Genomic DNA, 14,398 nt, shown 5'->3' with positions numbered 1-14,398 from the left:
TGGCACAAAGCTCTGATTTCCCAAACTACCCTCCTACAGCTTCTATACTTCTCTCTGTAACTTCATCTCAAGTTTCTTTTCTGACCATTCTGCTGTTACTGTGGTATACAGTCACTATTCCTCTGGGTTCTGTCCTGTCCCCCAATCTCTTCCTATTATTCATCAATGATCCCCTAAACCCAAACATCTTGTCCTTTCCATTCATACACATGTGGTACCACCCTGCACTTTTCCATATCTTTTCGTAGACGTCCAACCCTTCAGGAAGTAGTAAACAGTCCACACAGGGAAGCCACACAACGCCTGACTTCCGATCTCTCTAAAATTTCTGATTGGGACAGAGCAAACTTAGTATTGTTCAATGACTCAAAACTCAATTCCTCCATCTATCAACTTAACACAACATTCCAGACAACCTATTCCCTCTTCTTCAGTGACACTCAACTGTACCCCTCTTTTTACACTGAACATCCTCAGTCTGTCCTTTACTTATAATCTAAATTGGAAACTTCACATCTCAACTCTAGCTAAAACAGCTTCTATGAATCCAAGCATTCTGAGATGACTCTGCCAGTTTTTCTCAACCTTCCAACTGTTAACTCTGTACAGGGGACTTTATCCATCCATGTATGGAGTATGCTTCACATATCTGGGGGTTCCACTCATACCACTCGTCTAGACAGGGTGGAATCAGAAGCTTTTCGTCTCATCAACTCCTCCTCCTCTAACTGACTGTCTTCAGCCTCTTTCTCATTGCTGCAGTGTTGTGTCTCTTGCTATCTTCTACTGCAGTTTTCATGCTAACTGCTTTACTGATCTTGCTAACTCCTCTTGTAGCCTCGCTGCACAAGACTTTTTTCTATCTCTCAGCCCTATGCTGTCCACCTCTAATGCAAGAGTTAACCAGTATTCTCAATCATTCGTCCCTTTCTATGGTAAACTCTGGAACTCCCTGCCTGCATCTCTATTTCACCTTCCTGTGACTTGAACTCCTTCAAGAGGGATGTTTCAAGACACTTACCCTTCAAGTTTTTACCACTGCTTTGTTTTTTTTTTTTTTTTGTATTTTTTTTTTTTTTTTTTTTTTTTTTTTTTTTTAGCCTTGGCCCAATGTCGTACATAAAATAAAACTCTCTCTCTCTCTCACTCTCTCTCTCTCTCTCTCTCTCCTCTCTCTCTCTCCTCTCTCTCATCCTCTCTCCTCCTCTCTCTCTCTCTCTCTCTCTCTCTCTCTCTCTCTCTCTCTCTCTCTCTCTCTCTCTCTCTCTCTCTCTCTCTCTCAGATAAATTAACAGAGAGAGAGAGAGAGAGAGGAGGAGAGAGAAGAGAGAGACGAAGAGAGGAGAGAGAGAGAGAGATGAGAGAGAGAGAGAGGAGGAGAGAGAGAGTAGAGGAGAGAGAGAGAGAGAGAGAGGAGGGAGGCAGCAGCAGCCTTAAAGGGGGCATTATACCTAAAATTCAGTAAAAGGTTAGTTATATTGAGGGTTTACTGTACATATTAGTTTAATCCCCTATCATTTTACAGTGTACTGTATTTTTTTTTTTATTCAAATATTATGTACATATATATATATATATATATATATAATATTATATATATATATATATATATATATATATATATATTATATATATATATATATATATATATATATATATATATTATTTTTATTGTATTGAAGTGAATTTAAAATGTGTTTAATGTTTAAATTCATCATGGCGACTCCTACACCAGCCTCGGAGTCCCCATCTGCGGAGGGGACCATAAATGTCCCCAGGTCGGACTGCCTTTCTGTCGACGAACCTAAGTGTCTTGACACCCCCCTCAACTTTTTCTTCATTAACCTTCTGCAACATTCGCGGTTCTAAGATCTAATTTTCAATCTGTAGAACACCACCTCTCCCTCTTTCTAAACCTCATCTTCTTTTCCTCACTGAAACTCAGGTGTCTGAGGCAACTGACAGTAGCCCCCTCTTCTGTTTCCTCCTACTTTCTCTATCCTCATTTTCGATCCAAAGCTGGATGCTGCGTTTATGTGCGCAATGACTTAACCTGCTTTCGTGCCCACGCTCTTGAATCTTCCGAGTTTTCCACCATCTGGCTACGACTACAGAGTCACTCTCATACTAAATTTATCTGTGCTGTATACCTCTCTCCTAACTCCTTCTGACTATAAGAAATTCTTTTACTACTTAACTTCCAAAGTGGAGCACATTCTGACCCTCTTCCCCTTTTGCAGAGATCTCCATTCTTGGAGATTTCAATGTTCACCACCAGCTTTGGCTTTCCCTCTCCCTTCACTGACCATCCTGGTGAACTAGCCTACAACTTTGCTAACCTCCATGACCTAGAGCAATTGGTGCAACACACCTACTCGCATTCCTGACCGTCTTGGAGATAACGCCCAACATTCTTGACCTTTTCCTGACCTCTAATCCTTCTGCTTATGCTGTCACCCTTTCTTCTCCGTTGGGCTCCTCCGATCACAATCTCATATCTTTATCTTGTCCTATCACTCCAATCCCTCTTCAGGATCCCCCTAAGCGAAGGTGCCTCTGGCGTTTTGCCTCTGCCAGTTGGGGGGACCTGAGGAGATATTTTGCTGATTTTCCTTGGAATGACTACTGCTTCCGTGTCAGAGACCCGTCTTTGTGTGCTGAGCGCATAACAGAGGTGATAGTGTCTGGTATGGAGGCATATATTCCTCACTCTTTTTCTCGTCCTAAACCTTCTAAACCTTGGTTTAACACAGCTTGTTCTCGTGCTATACATGATAGAGAGGTGGCCCACAAAAGGTACTTAAGCCTTCCATCACCAGAATCTCATGCACTTTATATTTCTGCCCGGAACCATGCCAAGTCTGTTCTCCAACTAGCCAAAAACTCCTTCATTAACAGAAAATGTCAAAACCTTTCAAGATCTAACTCCCCTCGTGATTTCTGGCATCTAGCCAAAAATATCTCCAATAACTTTGCTTCTTCTTCTTTCCCTCCTCTACTTCAACCAGATGGCACCACTGCTATCACATCTATTTCTAAAGCTGAACTCTTCGCTCAAACCTTTGCTAAAAACTCTACCTTGGACGATTCTGGGCTTGTTCCTCCCTCTCCTCCACCCTCTGACTACTTCATGCCACGTATTAAAATTCTTCGCAATGATCTTTTCCATGCCCTCGCTGGCCTAAACCCTCGGAAGGCTTATGGACCTTATTGTTCTCCGAAACTGTGCCTCCGTGCTTGCACCTTGCCTAGTCAAACTCTTTCAGCTCTGTCTGTCAACATCTACCTTTCCTTCTTGCTGGAAGTTTGCCTACATTCAACCTGTTCCTAAAAAGGGTGACCGTTCTAATCCCTCAAACTACCGTCCTATTGCTTTAATTTCCTGCCTATCTAAAGTTTTTGAGTCTATCCTCAACAGGAAGATTCTTAAACATCTATCACTTCACAACCTTCTATCTGATCGCCAGTATGGGTTCCGTCAAGGCCGCTCTACTGGTGATCTTCTGGCTTTCCTTACTGAGTCTTGGTCATCCTCTTTTAGAGATTTTGGTGAAACTTTTGCTGTTGCCTTGGACATATCAAAAGCTTTTGATAGAGTCTGGCACAAAGCTTTGATTTCCAAACTACCCTCCTACGGTTTCTATCCTTCTCTCTGTAACTTCATCTCAAGTTTCCTTTCTGACCGTTCTATTGCTGCTGTGGTAGACGGTCACTGTTCTTCTCCTAAATCTATTAACAGTGGTGTTCCTCAGGGTTCTGTCCTGTCACCAACTCCCTTCTTATTATTCATTAATGATCTTCTAAACCAAACTTCTTGTCCTATCCACTCCTACGCTGATGATGCCACCCTGCACTTTTCCACGTCTTTTCATAGACGTCCAACCCTTCAGGAGGTAAACATAGCACGCAGGGAAGTCACAGAACGCCTGACTTCTGATCTTTCCAAAATTTCTGATTGGGGCAGAGCAAACTTGGTATTGTTCAATGCCTCAAAAACTCAATTCCTCCATCTATCAACTCGACACAATCTTCCAGACAACTATCCCCTCTTCTTCAATGACACTCAACTGTCCCCCTCTTCTACACTGAACATCCTTGGTCTGTCCTTTACTTATAATCTGAACTGGAAACTTCACATCTCATCTCTAGCTAAAACAGCTTCTATGAAGTTAGGTGTTCTGAGACGTCTCTGCCAGTTTTTCTCACCCCCCCAGCTGCTAACTCTGTACAAGGGCCTTATCCGTCCATGTATGGAGTATGCTTCACATGTCTGGGGGGGTTCCACTCATACTGCTCTTCTAGACAGGGTGGAATCAAAAGCTTTTCGTCTCATCAACTCCTCTCCTCTAACTGACTGTCTTCAGCCTCTCTCTCACCGCCGCAATGTTGCATATCTAGCTGTCTTCTACCACTATTTTCATGCTAACTGCTCTTCTGATCTTGCTAACTGCATGCCTCCCCTCCTTCCACGGCCTCGCTGCACAAGACTTTCTTCTTTCTCTCACCCCTATTCTGTCCACCTCTCTAACGCAAGAGTTAACCAGTATTCTCAATCATTCATCCCTTTCTCTGGTAAACTCTGGAACTCTCTGCCTGCTTCTGTATTTCCACCTTCCTATGACTTGAATTCCTTCAAGAGGGAGGTTTCAAGACACTTATCCACCAATTTTTGACCACTGCCTTGACCCTTTTACAGGACTAGCATTTCAGTGGGCATTTTTTTTTTATTGATTTTTGTTGCCCTTGGCCTGTGTCCTTCTTACATAAAAAAAAAAAAAAAAAGTGTGAGACATATTTTATGGTTTAAACTATAAACATAGGTATTGCTGAGCCTTTCAGGGGTGGTTTCCCATATTAATGGATTATCATTATTGACAAAAGGCTTTGGAGTGTAAGCCCCACGAATAGCAGCGTAACACTATATATATATATATATATATATATATATATATATATATATATATATATATATATATATATATATATATATATATATATATATATATATATATATATATATATATATATATATATATATATATATATATATATATATATATATATATATATATATATATATATATATATATATATATATATATATATATATATATATATATATATATATATATATATATATATATATATATATATATATATATATATATATATATATATATATATATATATACTGTATTTGATGGCTCATGAGATGCATGGGCTCATAAGACGCACCCTGTTTTGGCAGACATTGAAATTAAGAAAAAAGATAAAAGAGTGGATTTAAGCTCTGAATATGAAGTGAAGGATTTCACCTGACATTTGAAGACTCTCACATGCATTTAGATCATTATTAGATCCCAGTATTTTGCATTTAAAAACTTTAATATCTGCTAGTAGCCTACGTACCAATCCTGTTGTGAGATGTAAACATGTACCTGGCATATGGCGTTGGCAGTGATAGTTAGAGACTACAGGGGTAATAAAGTTTTTTCATAAGAATGTTAAAAGATAGGTGCAGTTTTAATTGTATGAAAGTGTGTCTTACCTCAGGAGTAACAGCATCACACTAAAGAACACAGTGAAGCTTGCCCGTGTCACTGGGTTCGGCGCATAACCAACCGTGTGTTTGTTTTGGTACATGCAATGCTTGGTGCATGGTCACTTAGGCAAATTCTTCCTGATTGGTGCCATTCTATGTGAATTACCAGTAAGTATGACATATTATAAATTGTTACCTTGAAAGAAAGAGTTGTTTTGTGGTATTGTACCAATCATCACTTTGTTTACGTGTGCAGAGATGTCTGGGGTTTGATTTTAAGAGCCTCTGTTGCCATAGACTTACCACCAACCACTACCTCAATGCTGAACCTTGGCCTCATAGGACACAGGCTCATTCCCTGAGACTTTTTTTTGAAGAAAAGGTGCATCTTTATGAGCCATCAAATACGGTGTGTATATATATATATATATATATATATATATATATATATATATATATATATATATATATATATATATATATATATATATATATATATATATATATATATATATATATATATATATATATATATATATATATATATATATATATATATATATATATATATATATATATATATATATATATATATATATCATTAATTATCCCTGGTGGAAAGGGATAGTCTCTGTGGTGAAAAAAAAAAAAAAAAAAGGATATTTTTGTGCATATATCTTATACCTTCAGGTGCGCCTTGGCTCCCTGAACCCTCGGTGGTCCAGCTCTCTCATGCTGGGGGTGACAGCACAGTCCCCAGAGAAACTCCACTTGCCCAACACAGCCTTTGCCCTTAAGAGAAACACTTGGATCATATCGGGAGACTCTGTCTTCTACAATGGAGTCAAGGTGACTGGTGGGCTGCATCCCCCTAGACCTCATTACCTTTTTTTAGTTGTAGTATAGATCAGCTCTAAGATTTTTATAAGCATGACAGCCAAAGCCAGATTTATCTTTTCAACAGTAGTTATAAAATATTAGGTCAGTTTTATTAATCATCTCAACTTTTCTGGAAATTGTCATATTAAGGAAGCTGGAATGATAAAATATTAGATCAGTTTTGATAATGCAGTTTTTTTTTTTTTTTTTTTTTTTTTTTTTTTTTTTTTATATTCTTAGGAAGCTGGGAAGATAAAATATTAATTCAGCTTTAGTAATGTCAACTTCTTTTGGAAATTGTCACGTTCTTACATCTGCTTTCATTGTGGTAGATCAAGGGTCGCTACGGGCCAGACCTGGACAGCCTGGCAGGCGGCCACGTGGTAGGAGTGCGAGTGGACCATGAGGCGCGTCTCCACCTGCTAGTGAACGGCGTGGACCAGGGCGTGGCAGCCAAGGAGATCCCACCCACCGTCTATGTGGTGCTGGACCTGTATGGGCAGTGTCAGGAGGTGTGTGTTGTAGTCATCCACTTTTGTTCTGCAAGAATTTGACTGTCAGTGTTAATGTCCTCTTTTCATACTTATAGTTATCTATTAATGCTCTAAAACGTACAGATGTCTCTACTCTTCCAAGTTAGCTTTGCACCCTACTGAACTAACATATATTGTTTGGGAAACTGAATTTCTCTATATTCTTTGTATATCCTACTTTTCAGCATAAATTAATCTTTTGTGTGTGTGTGTGTGTGTGTGTGTGTGTGTGTGTGTGTGTGTGTGTGTGTGTGTGTGTGTGTGTGTGTGTATTTACCTAGTTGTAATTTACAGGGCCTGAGCTATGCTCATGTGGTCCTGTCTCCATATCTACACTTGTCCAGTTTTTCCTTGAAGTTGTGCACACTTATTGCCAATACTACCTCCTCACTGAGCTTGCTCCAAACTTCTATATTTCTCTGTGGGAAACTATATTTCTTTATGTTACTTAAGCATTTTCCTTTTCTTAGTTTTTTGCCGTGTCCTCGTATAAATCTGTATTTCCTTCTTCTCTTAGCAGTAGTTTCTCATTATCAATTTCTTCCACTCCATTCCACAATTTATATATAAGTATTAAATCTCCTCTTTCTCTTCTTTGTTCCAATGTTGGCAGATTCATTTCCTTTAACCTGTCTTCATATACTAATTCTTCCAGTTCTGGAACCATCTTCGTTGCCATCCTTTGTATCCCTTCTAGTTTTCTTATGTGTTTCTTCTTGTGGGGAGACCACACTGATTCAGCATATTCTAGCTTTGGTCTAATCATAGTGGTAATTATCTTTCTCATCATATCTTTATCCATGTAATGGAATGTTCCAATATTTATTACCATTCTATATGTATCTCTGAATATCATTTCCACATGCTTCTCCGGCTTGACTATCCTGTATTGTCACTCCCAGATCCTTCTCTTTTTGTACTTTTATTATTTCTTCATTTTCTATTTCATATATCCATTTTGGTCTCTTCACTTTTCCCCATTTCTGTTACACGACACTTTTTTCACATTAAATTATATCTCCCGTTTTTTACTCCAGTCCCAGATTTCATTCAAGTCGTCTTGTAGAATGTCAGTCTTTGTTGTATCTTATGTCTGTAATTTTACATCATCTGCAAACAAACTCGTGTAACTCTTTACTCCTTCAGGCATATCATTTATGTAGATCAGGAAAAATATTGGTGATCCTTGAGGTACTCTACTATCTACTTTTCTCCATTTCATTTTCACATCTTTTACTACCATTCTCATTTCTCTTTCCTTTAAGTAGCTTTCCATCCAGTTTATTATTTTTCCATTTCATTTCCTACATTTTCTAGCTTCCATGGTAGCCTGTTGTGGGGAACTTTTTTTTTTAGATCTAAATACACACAATCCACCCATCCATCCCTCTCCTGTGTTATATCAGTCATTCTCAAATAGAAGCTCAAGCTCATCAGATTTGTTACACATGATCACTTTTGTCTAAAGCCATACTGTTTTTCTTATATTATATCATGTTTTTCTAGAAGTTTTGTCCACTGCTTCTTTATCACTTTTTCGCAGATCTTGCATACTGTGCTGGTCATTGATACTGGTCTATAGTTTAGTGGTTCTTCTTTCTTTCCACTTTTTTTTTTTTAATTGGCACTGTCTGCTCTCTCTCATTCCTTAGGCAGTCTTCCAGTTGGTAATGAGTACTTTATTGTGTCATTTACTGGTTCAATTAACTGTTTCCTGCACTCTTTTAAAATGAAACCTGATACTCCATCTGGTCCTATTGCTTTTCTCTCTCCCAGTCCTTCCATCATTTTATAAACTTCTTTGATTACTTTAATTCCCCACATTTGCTTTTTTGTCTTCTTATCTTGTGGTTCTTTAAATTCTGATACTTCTGTGAAAACTTGCTGAAACTTTTAGTTTAGCAATTCACTCATGTCTTTTGGGTCTTCATATATTTCGTTTCCATCCTTCAACCATTCTAGTTTTTCTTTTAGTTTAATTTTTCCATTTATGAATCTATTTTTTTTTTTTTTTTTTTTTTTTTTTTATGTAGGAAGGACACTGGCCAAGGGCAACAAAAATCTAATAAAAAAAAAATGCCCACTGAAATGCCAGTCCCATAAAAGGGTCAAAGCAGTGGTCACAAATTGATCAATAAGTGTCTTGAAACCTCCCTCTTGAAGGAATTCAAGTCATAGGAAGGTGGAAATACAGAAGCAGGCAGGGAGTTCCAGAGTTTACCAGAGAAAGGGATGAATGATTGAGAATACTGGTTAACTCTTGCGTTAGAGAGGTGGACAGAATAGGGGTGAGAGAAAGAAAAAAGTCTTGTGCAGCGAGGCCGTGGGAGGAGGGGAGGCATGCAGTTAGCAAGATCAGAAGAGCAGTTAGCATGAAAATAGCGGTAGAAGACAGCTAGATATGCAACATTGCGGTGGTGAGGGAGAGGCTGAAGACAGTCAGTTAGAGGAGAGAAGTTGATGAGACGAAAAGCTTTTGATTCCACCCTGTCTAGAAGAGTAGTATGAGTAGAAACCCCCCAGACATGTGAAGCATACTCCATACATGGACGGATAAGGCCCTTGTACAGAGTTAGCAGCTGGGGGGGGTGAGAAAAACTGGCTGAGACATCTCAGAACGCCTAACTTCATAGAAGCTGTTTTAGCTAGAGATGAGTTGTGAAGTTTCCAGTTCAGATTATAAGTAAAGGACAGACCGAGGATGTTCAGTGTAGAAGAGGGGGACAGTTGAGTGTCATTGAAGAAGAGGGGATAGTTGTCTGCAAGGTTTTGTCGAGTTGATAGATGGAGGAATTGAGTTTTTGAGGCATTGAGCAATACCAAGTTTGCTCTGCCCCAATCAGAAATTTTAGAAAGATCAGAAGTCAAGCGTTCTGTGGCTTCCCTGCGTGATATGTTTACCTCCTGAAGGGTTGGACGTCTGTGAAAAGACGTGGAAAAGTGCAGGGTGGTATCATCAGCGTAGGAGTGGATAGGACAAGAAGTTTGGTTTAGAAGATCATTAATGAATAATAAGAAGAGAGTGGGTGGAGAAGAACAGTGACCGTCTACCACAGCAGCAATAGAACAGTCAGAAAGGAAACTTGAGATGAAGTTACAGAGAGAAGGATAGAAACCATATGAGGGTAGTTTGGAAATCAAAGCTTTGTGCCAGACTCTATCAAAAGCTTTTGATATGTCCAAGGCAACAGCAAAAGTTTCACCAAAATCTCTAAAAGAGGATGACCAAGACTCAGTAAGGAAACCCAGAAGATAACCAGTAGAGCGGCCTTGACGGAACCCATACTGGCAATCAGATAGAAGGTTGTGAAGTGATAGATGTTTAAGAATCTTCCTGTTGAGGATAGATTCAAAAACTTTAGATAGGCAGGAAATTAAAGCAATAGGATGGTAGTTTGAAGGATTAGAACGGTCACCCTTTTTAGGAACAGGTTGAATGTAGGCAAACTTCCAGCAAGAAGGAAAGGTAGATGTTGACAGACAGAGCTGAAAGAGTTTGACTAGGCAAGGTGCAAGCATGGAGGCACAGTTTCGGAGAACAATAGGAGGGACCCCATCAGGTCCATAAGCCTTCCGAGGGTTTAGGCCAGCAAGGGCATGGAAAACATCATTGCGAAGAATTTTAATACGTGGCATGAAGTAGTCAGAGGGTGGAGGAGAGGGAGGAACAAGCCCACAATCATCCAAGGTAGAGTTTTTAGCAAAGGTTTGAGCGAAGAGTTCAGCTTTAGAAATAGATGTGATAGCAGTGGTGCCATCTGCTTGAAATAGAGGAGGGAAAGAAGAAGAAGCAAAGTTATTGGAGATATTTTTGGCTAGATGCCAGAAATCACGAGGGGAGTTAGATCTTGAAAGGTTTTGACATTTTCTGTTAATGAAGGAGTTTTTGGCTAGTTGGAGAACAGACTTGGCATGGTTCCGGGCAGAAATATAAAGTGCATGAGATTCTGGTGATGGAAGGCTTAAGTACCTTTTGTAGGCCACCTCTCTATCATGTATAGTATGAGAACAGGCTGTGTTAAACCAAGGTTTAGGACGAGAAAAAGAGTGAGGAATATATGCCTCCATGCCAGATACTATCACCTCTGTTATGCGCTCAGCACACAAAGACGGGTCTCTGACACGGAAGCAGTAGTCATTCCAAGGAAAATCAGCAAAATACCTCCTCAGGTCCCCCAACTAGCAAAGGCAAAACGCTAGAGTCACCTTCGCTTAGGGGGATCCTGAAGAGGGATTGGAGCAATAGGACAAGATAAAGATATGAGATTGTGATCGGAGGAGCCCAATGGAGAAGAAAGGGTGACAGCATAAGCAGAAGGATTAGAGGTCAAGATAAGGTCAAGAATGTTGGGGGTATCTCCAAGACGGTCAGGAATACGAGTAGGGTGTTGCACCAATTGCTCTAGGTCATGGAGGATAGCAAAGTTGTAGGCTAGTTCACCAGGATGGTCAGTGAAGGGAGAGAGGAAAGCCAAAGCTGGTGGTGAACATTGAAATCTCCAAGAATGGAGATCTCTGCAAAAGGGAAGAGGGTCAGAATGTGCTCCACTTTGGAAGTTAAGTAGTTGAAGAATCTCTTATAATAAGAGGAGTTAGGTGAGAGGTATACAGCACAGATAAATTTAGTATGAGAGTGACTCTGTAGTCGTAGCCAGATGGTGGAAAACTCGGAAGATTCAAGAGCGTGGGCACAAGAGCAGGTTAAGTCATTGCGCACATAAACACAGCATCCAGCTTTGGATCGAAAATGAGGATAGAGAAAGTAGGAGGGAACAGAAAAGGGGCTACTGTCAGTTGCCTCAGAATCCTGAGTTTCAGTGAGGAAAAGAAGATGAGGTTTAGAAGAGGAGAGGTGGTGTTCTACAGATTGAAAATTAGATCTTAGACTGCAAATGTTGCAGAAGTTAATGAAGAAAAAGTTGAGGGGGGTGTCAAGACACTTAGGGTCATCGACAGAAAGGCAGTCCGACCTGGGGACATTTATGGTCCCCTCCCCAGATGGGGACTCCAAGGCTGGTGTAGGAGTTGCCATGATGATTCTAAAATTTTTGAGTGAAGGGTGTGTGTGTTATTAGGTGCTTGTAGTTTTGTGTGGAGGAAGAGAGTTGTCTTTAGAGGGCAGGCTGTGACTACCCCCTTGTGTTGTGAGACGCAAAGGGAAATGTTCAGTGAGGTCACAGCTGGGTTTAATGATGAGTTCACAGCACCCCCTGAACAGTGCTTTAGACCTCCCTGGGAGTAATTATCGTTTCGGCAGGTGTCTACTGCCTCCTCCATCCTGTAGAACCGTTTTGGTTTGTCCTTGCATTTTTCAACTATATCTTTTTCATATCCTTTCTCTTCCTATCTCCTTATTTTCAAATATTTATTTATTGCTATCTTAAAGTCTTCTTTATTTTTTTGGTTTTGATTTCTTTTAATTTTTATCCATGCTTCATCTCTTTTCTCTCTCTCTCTCTCTCTCTCTCTCTCTCTCTCTCTCTCTCTCTCTCTCTCTCTCTCTCTCTCTCTCTCTCTCTCTCTCTCTCTCTCTCTCTCTCTCTCTCTCTCTCTCTCTCTCTCTCTCTCTCTCTCTCTCTCCTTAGGTTTGTATAGTGGGACATATTTATTCACTCCTGTCTCATATAGCTCCATAAAAATGTTATACTTATCTTGCACATTACTTGCTCTTTTCAGTTTTCCTCAGTAACCATTTCTTCATAGAATTTCTTAAGATCATCTATATTCACTTTCCCATAATTTCTCCTGTTTTCTTTTTATGATTCACCATCTTCACTAACATCATTATCAGGCTCTATTTCTATCATTACATGGTCACTTTTTCCCATGGGCACACATATCTTAATTCTTTAGTTAGGTTGATTCCTTTTGCTAATATTAGGTCAAATCTTGTTAGTTTATCATCTCCCCTATATCTTGTATTTTCAGTCACCCATTGCATCACTGTGCTTTCCATAGTCAGCTTCAGAAATCTTTCTCCCCATGCAGTCTCATTTCCTTCTGCCTCAAACGTTTCTTGATTTATTTCTTTGCAATTGAAGCCACCAACCAATAGTACTCTTTTTATTACTTGTGATTAATTTACTCAAACACTGGATGGTATCTTCTGTTATTTTCTCATAGTCTTCCTTGCTCCAAGAATTTGTTTTGGGTAGTGTTATTACTCAGTATTTCTCCACTACTATCTTCAAGTTAACACTCACTATTTCTGCTTTTCCTTCCTCATATTTCATTATTTCTATCTTCACCACATTTCTTGTCATTATAATTACACCTCCCCTTCCTTTACCAATCCTGTCTCTTCTCCACATATTGTAGTTCTTGTTAATGACAATTGATTTTCTTCTTTTAGCTTTGTTTCCATTAAACACAGCACCTTCAGATTCTTTTCTTCTAAATAGTCTTGTAATTCCAGTGTTCTGTGTAACAGTCTGTCTCTGTTGGTATACATCACATTCACTCCTTTATTTTCACAATTTTTCTCTATTTTATTTTAATTTATTCCTTTTCCTTTATGTACCATTTCTTCGCTCTCTCCCAAAATTCTCCCAAAAATTTAATCTTTTCTTTTTCTGTTCTTGATTAATTTTTGTCTCTAGCCTCTTCATACGTTTCTTTCATTTTTTTTTCTGTTCTTCTTCATTTATGTCCTTAATGTATGTATCTTTGCAGCTTTCTGTTTCTCTTAGTTTGGATGTTCTTTCTAGTATCTCTTCTGCTGCTTGTGATTTTAGTCTTATTTTCATGGGTTTTGTTTTGCCTTAAAGATAAGGTCCCAGTCAAACAACTTCCACTTCTTCTTCAAATTTAGTGTTATCTTCATCATTTAGTTTCTTCAACAAATCCTTCACTGTTTTTGTTTCTTTCTTCTCTCTTTTCAGTTTGTATGTTATATTTTTTCTCCTTTATTCCATAAACTATAACACTTTTCTTCCTATCTGCTGCATCTCTTACCAGATCTTCATTGTTTTTCAGTGCCTTCACCACTTCCTTTTCTACATTTTCATTTTTTCTTTTAGTTGCTTTTCAATTATTTCCTTAAAATCAACATTTGCTTTATCATTTTAAGTTTTCCAACCTTTCATTTCATCCATGACTCTGTCTCACTCTCTTCTCACCCTTCACTACTTCTGCTTTGAAATCTTTATTTTCTTTCACCACTTTCTTTGTTATTTTGTAATTTCTCGTTTTTCTTATTTTTCTTATCTGTTCTCTCACTCATTTCCTTCAGTTCAGTTTTCAGTTTGAATATTGCACCATCTTTTCCAAGGTTCCTCTCCAGTTTTAGTCTCATTTTCAGAAACCCTATCTCACTTTCATGTCAGTTATTTTCCTTAAATCCATCAAAGTTCATTACACTTCTGCTGCAGTCTAATAATAAGTTGGCCATCTTTGTTTTGGAACTTGGGCCCAGTTTGCTGGAGCCCTGAAAACTATGACACTG

General features: G+C 38.9%; 1 protein-coding gene across 1 annotated transcript in view; it reads left to right on the top strand.

The window, feature by feature from the left end:
* Positions 1 to 14,398, top strand: part of LOC135105720 (neuralized-like protein 4) — a 58,103-nt gene that overhangs the window by 29,164 nt on the left and 14,541 nt on the right. The window contains 2 exon segments of the mRNA XM_064014145.1: positions 6,233 to 6,391; positions 6,754 to 6,933. Of these exon segments, the coding sequence (XP_063870215.1) occupies positions 6,233 to 6,391; positions 6,754 to 6,933 (339 nt within the window).

The sequence above is a fragment of the Scylla paramamosain genome, chromosome 12, assembly GCF_035594125.1.
Source record: "Scylla paramamosain isolate STU-SP2022 chromosome 12, ASM3559412v1, whole genome shotgun sequence".
Lineage (NCBI taxonomy): Eukaryota > Metazoa > Arthropoda > Malacostraca > Decapoda > Portunidae > Scylla > Scylla paramamosain.
The sequence above is the reverse complement of the archived record's forward strand: the minus strand, read 5'-3'. Positions and strand labels throughout refer to the sequence as shown.